The 14427-nt window shown below is 50.7% G+C and overlaps 1 protein-coding gene across 1 annotated transcript in view; it reads left to right on the top strand.

Annotated features, from left to right (window-relative positions):
• C5H4orf50 (chromosome 5 C4orf50 homolog) overlaps positions 1 to 4566 on the top strand; it is a 49602-nt gene extending 45036 nt beyond the window's left edge. The window contains exons 11-12 of the mRNA XM_065877266.1: positions 1214 to 1335; positions 4321 to 4566. Coding sequence (XP_065733338.1) covers positions 1214 to 1335; positions 4321 to 4566 — 368 coding nt within the window. The remainder of the gene's footprint in view (positions 1 to 1213; positions 1336 to 4320) is intronic.
• The last annotated feature ends 9861 nt before the right edge of the window (positions 4567 to 14427 follow it).

Genomic DNA, 14427 nt, shown 5'->3' with positions numbered 1-14427 from the left:
TTTGTTTAGGGTTACTTTGTTTTCAGGTGCTCAATATAAAAGTGAAGAAAGTATGGATAGAGTTACCTTTAGGCAACTGAGCTGCTCTTGATAACTGCTCGCTCAGCGATTCTTATTGCTAGATTCTGTTCTTAAAGCTGTGTGATCTTGGATGAGTTAATTAACCTCTCTGAGCCCCAGACTCCTATCTTTAAAAGGAGGATAACGTGATCTTTTTTAGAAGTGTTAGTGCCTGACACACTGCAGGGTGCCAACAAACAAGAAGAGGTACCTGGCTTCAGTTTTTAGCTGGTCGGGATGGGCCTGCCCTTCTGTACCTTTGTCTTCTACCCCTAAAGTCTGAGTTGGCATCTGTTTTCACAGTTGGAGGCGCATAAATTCTAGCTGGTCCTGCTTCTGCCACTAGTTTATGCAAGTGTCGTCCCTTCTCTGGGCTTAGTTCCTCACCTTCAAAAGAAGGAAATGTACTAGATTAATTTAGTTACTTATTCATTCAGGTTATCTAGAAGGCTGCCGTGCGCCAGATCCCTGATAGGTGTTGTAGGGCTTACAAAAATGAGTCCGCTTCAAAGGTGGTGGTCCTTGTGCTGAAGGAGCTTACCGCCTGGTAGTGGACAGTGAAGCAGGCAGGCAATTTTCTAGGATATCCCAAGACCATGGCAGTACCATCAGAGGGCTGTGAATGTGGCACTCAGAGTTCAAATGCACCCAAGAGGGCCTCTGTTTGTGGGGTGAAAGGATCTGGGAATGAAAGACGATGAAAAGGCTCAGAGACTTGATGATTTTTTTTTTAAGATTATTTTATGACATATAGGGTTTTTCTTAATTTATTCATTTATTTATTCATTTTTGGCTGCGTTGGGTCTTCGTTGCTGCACGCGGGCTTTCTCTAGTTGTGGCGAGCAGAGGCTACTCTTCGTTGCGGTGCTCAGGCTTCTCATTGTCGTGGCTTCTCTTTGTGGCAGAGCACGGGCTTTAGGCACGCAGGCTTCAGTAGTTGTGGCTTGCAGGCTCTAGAGCACAGGCTCAGTAGTTGTGGTGCATGGGCTTAGTTGCTCCGGGGCATGTGGGATCTTCCCGGACCAGGGCTTGAACCCGTGTCCCCTGCACTGGCAGGCGGATTCTTAATCACTGCGCCACCAAGGAAGTCTGACTTGTTGATTTTTAGAATAGACTTCTGAACTGAGGCTTGACTGAGAACATTCTCTTCTAGCTCAGAAATACCTCCTGAATCCTGAAATGGACAGTGTCCTCCAAAGACCTTTGCATTCAGAGTCCTGGCCTATTCCAGAGGCTGAGTGGCCAGCACAGACAGCTCAACTGGGTTCTTTGAAGGTGAGAGGACGTCAGTCACTTAATTTCTCAAATAAATGTTTTTATTGAAAGTATAACTCACATACAGAAAAGGGTACAACTCGGAAATGTACATACAGCTCAATGAATTGTCATGGAGTGGTATGTGCCCATAAAGCCATCACCAGGTCCAGAACTAGAAAGTGACCACAAAGCACCCCTCTGTTTTCCCCTTCTAGTCTCTTTTTATTATCTGTTTTTAAATTTTGTGTATTGGGTCATATCATGCGTTCTGTGTCTTGTTATTTTTCACTGAGTGCTAGACATTATGTGTGAAAATGTGAAGATGTAATTTAATAGTGCCTTCATCCAGACAGGACTTCCTTTGTTCTGCACATCAGAACTGATTCAGAGATAATTTTAGTACTTATGAGGTCTGTTTTATTTCTTGCTTGCTCTTACTCTTAGGGCATAGCCTTTCATGGTTCTAAGCAAAAACCTGTAATGTTTATCAGTGTCCTTCCCCAGCCACTTCCCACTCCATGAGGCTGTCAGAATCTCTGCTTAGCTTTCTATCTCTCAGCCACCACAATCACACACAGGCTTCACCTTCACTTGGAGGGAAATACAGCCTTCAATCTGGGCCAACTACTCTTGGCTTCTGTCCTATCTTGAATTTTAGTCCCACAAATCCTCACAGTCTTTGTAGCTCTCAGATGGTTTCAAATAGATCTTTTGCTATATTTTGTCCAGCTTTCCTAGATGCTCTTACTGGAGGTTTGGTCCAAAATGTCCTCATGATTCAGAACCAGAGAAGCACTCTGTTTTCCCAGAGAAAACCTATTTTACTTATGATATTTGGAGTCTGACAGGCCTGAGTTCAAATCTCAGCTGTAATTCAGTGTGATGTTGGGTGGGTTACTTACTTTGTGTGTGCTTAAATCTCCTCATCTGTAAAATGGGGATAATGCTGCCTACTGCTGACGTGAGGATAAGATCAGATAAGCAGAGTTGAATATGTCTCTGGAAAATAAGAGATGCTCAAAAAAGAAAAAAAAAAAGCAGCCATTACTTAGGAGGAAACTGATCTTATTCTTGGCATTTTATTTCAACTTATCAACTTATTTCAACTTGGCATTTTATTTCAACTTTATTCCTGTGGCTTCTCTCTTGCCTTCATGCTCATATTAATCTTTTTAATCTAACAAATGGAGCTAATGTTTACTTCTCGGGGTCTTTGGGACAATTCAATGGAATCATGCACATAACATAATTACTGTACTGCCTGCCCCAGGCGGTGTTCAATAAAAGACAGCTGGTGTTATTGATTGACCTTAAACTTTTTTTTTCTAACTGGTGCCTTTCATTTCAAATTACTTATCTGCAGGCTTATTATCTAGTAATGAGAACTTCTTTCCAGCTTTGATCTTTTTCTAGGAAAATTACATCTGACTTTTGATCTTTGACCTACCTTATTATAAGCAGGTAGAAGGCATTTTAGGCAAAGGGAATGACACAGACATTGTCATTCAGAGGGGTGAATGCCCCTGAAGCATTGGGGGATCAGTAAGCGATTAAATGAGGCTGCAGCATAAAGGAGAGAGGAGTCTAGGAGATCATATGATGATGTTGATAAGAACAACAATGAGAAAGAAAACCCCTGCTTCCATTTCTTGAATGGTTACTATGTGCACCGCATCAGCTTTGCCAGTACTCACTATAGGCCCACAATCGATCTTGACATTCACTCCACTTCACCTGTGAGAAAAGGTGAGGCACAGAGAGGGTAAGTAGCCAGCCCCAGGTCACACAGCTAAAGAGTTGGGGTTCCAACACACGCAGTCTGGCTCTAGAGCTGATGCTCTGGTCATTATGTGTCCAGATCGTGCTGGGCCTTCACTGGGGGGATGAGAGTTGTCTCTCCTGCCCCCCTTGAGGTTACAGTCTGGAGTTCAATGTGAGAAAAAAACCCTCCAATGTCTGCACTCGGTGATACTGGCCAGAAACTGATAGCAAAGCTTTTGAGGAAACAGTTGGAGCATAAATTGAATGAATGGATGAACCCAAGAGCATCTTAATACTCTTGGTTCTAAGTTTCTCAAGTGTTCCTCAACCTTCTTCAGAGTTCTCACCGCACTGTAGAATGCTGCTGGATAAAATCTCCTCCTTTACTGGACATAATTTCAAGGCCACAGGATAATTTTGTTTCTTTATAGCCAGAGGACAGAATAGTCAATGTAAATGTCTTTGTTCAAGTGCTTTACACAGTACCCGGTCCACAGGAGGCCTTGTTGGGTGGATTTGGATGAAGGGTGAGGCGGTGGGAGGAGGCTGTTGGGCTCTTTCTCTAGAAGTTCATGCGGGCACCTCGTCCTTATCCCCAGCATTGCATTTTGCCCACAGCCTTGGTTCTGTTTAGCTATAACAGGCATTGGGGAGCAGAGCTCTCTGCCCTAGGAAAAACAGATTGCAAGCCGTCTCTCTGGGCCGGCTTTTGGTACGAGCTTCCCATGGTGAAAACGAACTCTAAATGACACCAGGGCATTAGTGACCTAGAAGGAAAGTGAGGTCATTTTTGAAGGGAAGTAACCAGATTTGTCATATGTCACAATTATTTTATGGTTGAGCTTAGAGGGAAAAAACAAAAACAAAAACAGGGGAGTAGGAGGTTGGCATCCAGTGGATATTGCTTTCCTTTTAATGGAAAGGTCATCATCTCTTGTCGCCGTGAACAACAAAATTTACAGAGGACATGACTCTATGGAGATACCATCAGTGATCATCTTGTCAGGCCTTTAGATGACCTGGGCTTCGAGCCTTCCCCGCCCCAATCCCCACTGCCTCGTCTGTAACTCAGTGCTGATGGCGTGTGCCTCACTGACAATGTAATAGCAGCTGCCTGGCACAGAAAGTGCTCAATAAATGTTTGTTATCGTTGCCATCTCTTCCTTGGATAAACTGTGGGACCAAAGGGGCTTTTATGGACGTGTAAAAGTAGAGACCATTTCGTTGTGCTCTTGCCTCCAGCTTCCCTGGCCCTCGGGGCCGACGCCCGACCCTGGAATGTGCCAGGCTTCCATCGCTGTGGAACCAGGGCTCCCTGTACAACGTCTGCAAGAAAAAGGTGGAATGTCCTGGCCTGGCCTCCAAGCTGAGCACCTCCTGCCATCCCCCGAGCTCCTGAGCCCCGCAAGGATCCTGGCTTTGCATCAAGAACTTCGACAAAGCATCTACAGCACTTCCCAGGTCAATAAATCACCGTTGGAATTATAAATGCAATAGGACCACTCACTCTCTGGGGCCATTTCCTAGACTCCGTAAATATTTGAAGCAGAACTTTCAGAGAACGTCTTAAGAAATTGGTAGCAATCAAAACCCTCATTCAGTGGCAAGTGGCTTTGCCTGTGGCTTGGGGATCTGTGTTGATTGTCAGAGCTCAAGAGAAATACTGGACTTGCAAATTCTTAGGAGTCCAGCTTTGCAAATATCCAGGCAGCAAAGGGAATATTTTCTGTTCCAAAACCTACCGAGTGACCGGCCCAGTGGCTCTCCACCGGGTCTGATCCCCCCATCCCGCAGGGCAAAATTTGACAACGTCTGGAGAAATTATTTGTTGTCACAGCTGGGAAGCTGCCACTGGCATCTAGTGGGTAGAGGCCAGGAATGCTGCTAAACACCTACAGTGCACAGGACAACCTTCTAGAACAAAGAATTGTCCAGCCCAAATGTCAGCAGTGCCGGGGTTGGGAGACTCTGCCCTGATCTAATAGCTCCTAACATTGTCAGCTGCAGAGAACTGTTCTGTTATTTTCCTGCCTGAGGCCCTTCCCCGTGTTTTAAAAGATTTTTGTCTACCAAAGGAGACAATTAAAGTAATTATCTCTTTCACATTTTAAAACCTTAAAACCAGTCAGAACTTTCTGATAAGTCCATTCATTCAACAGACATTTGTGGACGTCTAATATACACCAGGCAATATGATATGAGGAAGAAAGAGGTGAGTCCACATTGGCCCCTGCCCCAGGGGCTCACAGGGCAGCAGAGGCACACATGTAAACAACTCACCGTGCAGTCATGGTTAAGTGTGCCATGAGGTGTGAGACCAAGGGCTTTGAAGGCAGTTCTGCCTGGCTTTGGGGAATGAGAGGTCATTCCAGAAGGAATGGCTGAGCAGAGCCCATAGACTTAACGAGGTAAGGTGTTCAGTACATGGGTGAGGTGGGGAAGGAGGGAACAGCGAGGGCAAAGGCTCTGAGGATGAAACTGAACTTTGGTGTGCCACCAGAGGGGGGATGTGCAGAGTAGCCCTTTGCCAAGCCAGGCGCAAAGAGTCACTGCCTCATCCCTACCCAGCACCACTTACTTCCTCCGGGAACAGGACCCTGCCCTGACCCAGGTGTGGGACCCAGAGGTAGAAGAAGAGTCAAGGGGGCTTGGGCCACAGGTGCCCAGATCCTGTGCCCGGGCTCACCGATCAGAGACATCATCTCTCTCCTGAGGAGGGGCTGGTGAGGGGCTTGTCACATAAGGACAAGGAAGGACCAGGACAAGAAACCGAGGGCTCCCGGGGCAGTAGGCGAAGCATATTGATTTTATTTTAATGTATTTTAGCTTTGTATGTGGAAATGAAAAGCGCAAAGAGTTCCCACACACCCTCACCCAGCTTCCCCTGACGTTAACGCCTTACGTACCTAACCATAGCCCAAGGACAGAAATGAATGCATTTATTTTGAGGAAAACTGGGGGGGGGGGGGCATCAAGGCATAAGAAAAGCACATCCATGAGCGAGCATCAGCTCATCAAGCTGCCACCATCTTCATTAGCCCACGGGACTGTCATGGGTCATCACGTCCGTCCACAGTTCCCTGGATTAGGTTACCAATGGATCCACCCATTCATTTGTTCATTAAGCATTTAATTTAACTGCCATGTGAGCTCCGGAACCTCGGGTAGGTGCTGGGAAACAAGAATACAGAAGTTGCCCATCTCCATCCTCCAGAACCTGTGAGCCCTGTGGCCCCATCGCACACCAAGGAGTCCCCTGATTGGAAACCGCTGCAGTCATCACTTTCACGGTTTGAATCAGCACCGCCACCCCATAACTGCCAATTGTGCGGCGTCCTGCAGAGCTGATCTGTACGCTGGTTTGCGCTCACCTCTTCTGCCCTCTCCTCCCTTTTTCCTGGGACAATGCCATCAGCTTTGAGCACCGGGAGTACGCTGAAGACCGGCTATGAACCGGCTGATGTCGGGGTGAGCAGCCAACTAAGCCACAGGGCTGAGCCTGCCGGAGGCAGTCAAGGCCATTTCTGGTCCCCAGATTCTCCCACCAGGTTCAGACATCCGTGTTCTGTCCCTTGAATTCTCCCTCCCGCCTCTGCTCACATGCCGGGCTTCAGCAGAAAGGCCACCGGGGAAAATCCATTAAAGAAGCCGTGGCAATCTTTGCAGCGTGGCCCGATGATTCCATAATAAATCACGTTCTGAAGCCAGGAGCCACTTACTATTAACCTGAGCCGTGAATCGCCTGGGGCTGCACTTTGGATTTCCTCAAGCTGGGTCACTGCTTTGTGCTGTGATTCCTCCTGGTGACATGTTTGCGATGGTGGATGGTAGACTGCGGCATTTTCCTTGCCTCGACCGAAGACTCCCATCCTTGGAAGGGGCCCCGTGTTCCCCTGCTGCCCCCTTGGTGGGCCTGATGGGGCCAGGGCCCAGCCTGGTCAGATGCTCCCAGGCGAGGGACAGGACCTGCTCGGGTGACCGAGTGGGGACAGGCAGGAACCCAGCCCGCAGGAGCTGGCTCGGGCCGCCCCTCCCACCACGAGTGACCCAAGACCTCTGGAGACCAGCCAGATGGACCAGCCCAGCTGCCTCTGCAGAAAACAATTTGTCACACGGGGCTGTCAGCAAGCAGCAGTGGACGCCTTCTTGGGGGTGCCTGGCCGAGCTACGCAGAGCAGGAGCCCTGAACACAGTGAGGTAAATGCACACCCCGCCCCCGCTGCTGCGAACCACCTGGGCTTTTAGGCAAATCGGGTTGAGATGGTTGGCTTGACCCCTGGCCAAGCGGTTCAGGTGCTCAGTGCAGCCTCTCCCTGCGCCTGATTCACTGCCATGCCCTTCTGGGAGGCATTTTGCTCCTACAGCAAAGCGGTCTGTTCAGCAAATATTTCCCTGAGAACCTGCTGGGGCAGATGAGGCACTGGGGGGCTGGGTCTCAGGGGTCTCACACCAGGTCCCCATCCTCCAGGCTCCTGCGGGGACGGATGTGCAGATGGCTGGAGACCGAGTGGCATAAGCAGGGTGCAGCAGGGAGAATGCAGGGTCCAGGGGCACAAAGCAGTGGCTGACCAGTGAGGGAGGTGTCAGGGAGGGGTCAGTGGTGACTGAGGTGGGCCCCGCAGATGAGCAGGGCTCAGCCAGGGCGAGAGTCCTTGCGGGCGGGGGCAAACACACAGGCACAGGCTTGGGGTGGTGTTGGGGGTAGGAAACCAGAGGTGGATGGATATACATGTGCTTCTATAATCCCGCAGCGGAAGGTGCTGTCTTTTTGTGCAATCCCACTGTGACCTTCCTCTTTGATTTTACATGTGTCTTTAGTATAGGGAAGACGTTTTCGTGCTTCAAGATTCAGAAGGCACAGAAATCTATATGGTGCAAGTCTCCTTCCCAGCCCGGTTCCCCTCCCAGAGGCAAACATGACCCCAGTTCCTTATGACTCCTTCCAGAGATACCCTGTGTATTCTAAGCAGTCACACACCCGCACACACACACACACCCGTTTTACCTCGATGCCTGTGCTCTGGTTTTTTCAGTTCATTTATCTCGGTGATCATTCCCCATCAGAACATAAATTTTGTTCATTCCGTTTTTAAACACTTGCGCTATTTTCCATTGTGTGGGTTTTACTAGCTCCCTTTCAAGGGACATTCACATTGTTTCTGATCTTTTGCTGCTAAAACCGGTGCTGTCATGAAGATGCTTGTACATCCACCCCTTCACTCACGTGTGAATTCATCTGAGGGCAGATTCCTAGAAGAGGAATTTCTGGGTCAGAGCAGAGAAGCCTTTGTCACTTTGAGAGCCCTGTCCACACCCACTCCCCGCCCCACTTTGAGACTGTACAGTTTTCGTTCCCCCTCACGATGCTTGGGGGTCCCCCCCATCATGCACCCTAGGATGTGCTGATTCAACATTTACTTTTTGAGCCTCAACCATGGACCAGCGTGGTTTGAGGCGGTGAACTAGACAGATGGGGCCCTGCCCTCAGGAGGAGGGGATACATCAAACTGGGGAGACGGCTCAGTGAACAGGACCCCAGCGAGGGACCGTCCGTGTTTCCATCCTGCAGGCACTGACCGCCTGGACAGGAGGGTGATGCGTGGGCATGAGTGACCTCAGTGCAGGGAAGCTGGGATCTGGCCACCAGGAACGGACAGCTGATAAGGCCCTGAGGAATTTGGAGGCCAAGGGGGAGGAGAGGAGGTCGCGTCTGGGCTGAGCCATGATGGGCGATATTGTCCTGAGAGCAGAAGTGGTGGCCTGGGTGGAGGCCAGTCAGGAAGGGACCTAGGGCTTCTGAGCTACGCTTATGCCAGACACTGTGCTCAGTGGTGGACACTCCAGCCCGGGTTTCCCTGGCTGGAGAAGAGGAAGCCAGAGGAGGGCTGGCAGGGGCTGGGGCAGAGGAGGCATGGGCGGACGGTCCCACGTGGCAGTTGGTACCCAGGCCGGCTCTCCCGAGCAGGTGGATGGGGTGTGGGCCCTGAACACGGAGTCCTGCCTTCACATCCCAGCCCCACCATGCTCCCCACCTGCGGGCCTTGAGCCAAGGCCCCTGAAGGCTTGGTTTCCTCCTGAGAAAATGGAAATAACAGCATCATAACCTCGTCTTACCTCACTGGCATCTCACAGGAGATGCCCCGTGACCAGCGCCTCGCCATGGCCCTCCCAGCCCAGGTGCGCATCCCTCCTTCTTTCCCTCTAATGCTGGGAGGCAGGTGGCCCAGGAGCTGAGCACACATGCCCTGCCTGGGTTTGGGCTCTGGCTCCTCTCCTCACCTCTCCTCTCTGTGCCTCGGTTTTTTAATCTGTACAATGGGGGTGCCTACAGCCTAGGGTGGTTTGTGAGGGGTGAGTGAGTAAAAGCACTAAAAAGAGGCCCTGGGATGTGATGAGAGCTGTGGGAATGCTGCCATTGTTTCCTCTTTGATGCACGTGATGTTAAAAAGCAGAAAAAGAAGATGAAGTCCAGGGTGTAAGGAGAGGGCACGGATCGCTGGTGGTACAGATGGAGACAGAGCTTAGGACTGAAAAGCCTCCCTGAGGAGGCAGGTGTGAAGAGACTGGAGGAAGTGATGGTGCTGTGTCGGGTCTGTGGGTGATGATGCAGCCAAGCTCATCCAGGGCTGTAAGGAGCCGGCCGAGAGCTTTTCAACACTTAACAGTCACAGGAGCTCAATCCCTGTGCGGCTTTGCGCTGACCCTCCCCATCCGACTCAAACCGCTGCAGTTCCCTCCAGGGTCTTTGGTCCTCTTCCTTGGTCTGCCTCTTCCCGGAAAGCCTTCCCACGGATTCAAGAGTGTCCAGGCCTTCAGGAGGTGGTCTGGGCTGGTGTCTCCCATTTCCTAAAAGCCCCTGTTTAACATCCATGAGGATGCCCGTTTCCACTGCTTGGGCCGGGCCTTCTCACTTCATTTGACCCTTGTTAAAATGAACAAACCTAACATAGGCAGTAGAGTATGAGTCGTGCAGCTGCTCTAACATCCAGCTCTGCCACCATCGGCTGTGTGACCTTGAGCAAGCTGCTTACCCTCTCTGTGCCTCAGTTTCCTCCCCTGGAGAAACGATGCAAATAACAGACCCACCTCCCAAAGTGTATCTCTCTCAGAAGGATTAAGTAGAGGCTAAATGCCTGCCTCTTGGCCATTTGCAGTGTTGACGTTATCTTCAAGTGCAACTTGCCACCATGCCTTCAAGTAGAAAGCCAGCATCCCCTGCCATCCAGAAAAAGCGTTTTCTAAAACACAGAAATTACTGTTAGGCATGGAAAATAATTTCCTGAGCTACTTCCTCCTCCCTTTGAGTTCAAGTCTACAGGATGCAGCCCAGCCCCAGGCACTGGCCTTCAGCCCCTCAGGGATCTGACCGACAAACCCCTCCAGCTTCATCTCCCCCAACCCTTGCTCTAGCCACAGGGTGACCAAGCACGGCCACGGGGCCCGGCCTCTTCTGTCCCTTCTGCCTCGCCTGTCGATCTTGAGAGCAGTTACAGGGTGCAACAAAGCAGGCTCTGGCCTCAAATTCTGCCCGCCATTTCCTTTCTGTATGACACTGGACCCCATCTGGGCCTCGGTGTTCTCATCTGTAAAATGGGGACACGACCTCATACCTTAGGAAGACAATTCAGTGAGGCATAAAGCACGGAGCCTGGCTCACTGTGCAAGCCATTATTATTGTTGTTGTTGCTGTTACATTCGCCACCTGCTAAAGTCAGGGCTCAGCATGTCTTCCCATTTCCAGAGTTGTATAAAATATAGTGCCCCCACTGGCCAAATAACAGCCATCGTCGCCCCAGGCATTGGGCATGCATGGCTTTATCACAGTGTGTCTCCGAAATTCCTCGCTGACTAGCCTGTGAGGGATGGGGGTGTATCCCCATTTTACAGCTGAGAAAACTGAGGCTCACAGATGCCCAGACTGATAGAGTCAGGATTTGAGCCCCAGTCTGTCTGGCTCTGACTCTGAAATCAATTTTTCCTCCATTGGAGCTCAGATCCCAGTACCTGACACACGGGTCCTCACACCTGTACCCGTGTAATCCACCCCCCAGGCATGCTGTATATGTCCCTACCTACTTCCAAGAAGGACTTAAAGAGACTTAAAATAAAAGACATGGATACAATAAAAAGAATCTGTATTACAGAGAGTGAAAACTTAGGGTCAGATAATAATGACTGATGGTAGGAGAGAATAATTATACCCGGCACTAAGGCTATGGGCAGCTATGACAGTTGAATGGAAAAATGAGGTCTGAGCTTCCTGGTAGTCAAGGCAAAAAGGGGAATAACATGGGTTTGACGGCATTGAATTGCCAATAAAAGGAAGCAGCTCTGGAGATCTTTTCCTCCAGCTCTGAGCTCTGAGGGGAATCATCCTGCAGGTTTCTATACAGTGAATGGGGGATAAATGGTGACTTGTGTCCCTGGTAGCACAGCTCCCCAACCTTGGAAGTGGGAAGGAACATCTGATAGAAGCTGCTTCCTTCCTCTGCCTGTGCCAGGGGTCCACACCTGCCTTCATGGGGTTCTCACAGCTCCTTGGGCTCAGCATCATCACTTGTCCTTTACAGACGAGAATGCATAGAGAGGCCTCGACTCCCACGTAAGTTTTCTTGCTTTGTGGGGGATAGGAATCTCAGAACCAGCGCAGACCTGCCGTGCTCCTAAGCTCTTTCCCCTCTGCTGCACTGCCCAGCTCAGGGAGGCCCTGCCGCTTGGATTATTGCCCAGAGCTAATCCCCCCCGCGTTACTCCTCCCAAGCTCTTCCCCTTCCCCTTCCTGCCCTCCCCTCACACACCCCTCCCCCATCCCTCTGCATGCCTCCCCAACGCACATCAATTCTCCCCTTTGCTAAAATCTCAGCCAAATGCTCCCTACGGCCCCCAAGCCTTCCAGGGCTCAGCTCCAAGACTAGCAGCTCTGTCTGCTGGTAGCTGAGAGTAATTTAGCAACGGGAAGCATGTGTGAGGCTGGAGGGGGGGCGGGGCTGGGTCTCACTGCCTCCAGCTGCCGTTGCTTCCGCCATCCCCATCTCCATCCCCGGGACTGGGACACCCTGGTGTTTGCCTCACACCAGACCAGACCCCAGAGTCAATATCCTCTACCACACACACAAGGGGGAGACTGCAGACAGAAGCTGATGGGTTACGTCCTAGTGGCCTCAGTGGACAACTCCCTATTGTTCCTGACGGTTATTCATGAGACACAGGTCAACACTGAGGGCCTTCTGTGCCCTGGTGCCATCCTGGGTGCGATCAGCAGAGCAGGATCCGAGCACACCTGCTGAGGGTGTGCGTGGGGTAGTCGGGTCTGTGGTCAGGCGGCAGGAGGCGAACAGACAACCTCCTCGCTCTTCCAGGGCTGCCGGTCTGGTTGTTCACATTGTGTACCGAACAAAGTATACGGTCCAGAGGCAAAAGGGGCTTAAATCCCCCAGCTCTGTCCTTGCCGGGAGACCGTGCCTGGCTGGAGGAGGTGGTGCCTTTTACAAATTCACCCAGAGACCTGTGGGCTGCAGCCACCTGGAGTGGGCATCTTTTTGTGATTCCGCACAAACGCTCCAGACTAGCCTCAGCTCCTTATTTTTGCCGACTCAGACCCAGAAGTGCCAAGTCAGCAGGCTGAGGTCAGCAGGTCTTGGAGGAGTCAGGGAGCCCCCAAGGCCTTCCCAGTGCCGTCCTCCTGTTTGCCAAGGGCTGGACAACTAAGCAACTAAGCCCGTGCGCAATAACTACTGAGCCTGCGCTCTAGAGCCCGCGAGCCACAGCTACGGAACCTGCGTGCCACAACTACTGAAGCCCGCGCGCCTAGAGCCCGTGCTCCGCAACAAGGGAAGCCACCACAATGAGAAGCCCACACACCGCAACGAAGAGTAGCCCCCGCTCGCCGCAACTAGAGAAAGCCCGCGTGCAGCAGCGAAGACCCAATGCAGCCAAAATTAAAATAAATAAATAAATTTTTAAAAATTTTAAAAAGAAAATTCACGTGCTCTCAGTGGAGTAAGGGGCCAAGGGCCTGGCAGCGCATAGCACGGTCACCCTTCACGGTCAGAGCACCCAGCTGAAGGGCCCGCTCAGTTTTCCGGCTCCTCTGACATCTCCTTCCTCCCCACTCTGCCTCCTGGAAACACCTGGCTTTCCTTCTGACTTCTCCAAACACATCTAAACCAAGACATCCAGAAAAGAGTGATCAAATCAAGTCCATCCTCAAAGGGGCCAGGCAGTACTTTTCCCTTCAGCCCCTGATTACGCAGGAAGTTTGGAATATTTTCCCCAAAGTTCCCTTAAGGAAGGGAAGTGGAGTGAGAACAGATGGCTTCCTGAAGTCCCAGGCCTGGGAGCTGCTTCCCACTGGCAGCCAGGGGCTGGGAGGAGGTCTCCTGGCTGAGCAGCCCCGGGGGCAGTGACCCCAGCACCCAGCTGCTTTCTGTACAGATTTCAGTCCTCCTGTGTTTAGTCCCGCTCTGCCTTTCCACACTCAGAGGTGTCCCGGGCCCGTTGCCAGCCTTTTCAGTATTCTGAGGTGTGATTTTGCTGCTTCCTGCAGGAATTCAGTAGAGCCAAGAAAGCTGCAAAGTGAGCTTAACTTCTATGCTCTCTTTCTTCTCTTCTTCCTCCTCCTTCTCTTGCCGTGTGTGTGTGTGTGTGTGTGTGTGTGTGTGTGTGTGTCCGTCCCCAGGTCAGCAAATCCTCAGCTCTACCGTTAGAATATATCCAAGATCTGTCCACTTCTTATGGCCCCCAACACTTTTTTTTTTTCAGCCCCATCCCCAGTGCCTAGAACTGTGCCTGGTTTCCACTAGGGACTCAATGAATGTTTGTTGAATGAATGCATAGTTTAGTTGCTCAACTTTCTTTTAATGGTGCTCCAAGCACCCATTTTACTGTATCTGGTTGTCTCCAGTACAGATCCTGCTGGATGAGAAAATATTACTATCCTTTTCATTTTTGCTTTGGGGGACAGGAAGGAAGTGATTCAGCAGAAGGGAGAGCTGAATTCTAACCCAGCTCCCCTCCCCACCCCATTCCTCCTGCACCGAGAGTTTTGCCATCAGCTGCTGAAGGAGTAAAGGGCCCAGGCATTGCTAGGGGTCTGGGATGCAATGAAGGTGGGTCAGAGAGTGGAGACGTCACAGGCAGGGGTTGAGAAGGAGGTGGAGGTGGGAGGGTGGGAGGGAAGGGAGATTTCAGACTCACTCCTCATCCTTGGAATTTTTCCCTTGGAAGGACTGGTATTTATTATGCACTGTCTGTCTTACTCCATTTGATACAGATGCTTTATCTGTGCCATTATAATTAGGGCCATGAATTTTTCTTTTACTTTTTATTGGAGTATGGTTGCTTTACAAT

The sequence above is a fragment of the Phocoena phocoena genome, chromosome 5 (genome assembly GCF_963924675.1).
Source record: "Phocoena phocoena chromosome 5, mPhoPho1.1, whole genome shotgun sequence".
NCBI lineage: Eukaryota > Metazoa > Chordata > Mammalia > Artiodactyla > Phocoenidae > Phocoena > Phocoena phocoena.
The sequence above is the reverse complement of the archived record's forward strand: the minus strand, read 5'-3'. Positions and strand labels throughout refer to the sequence as shown.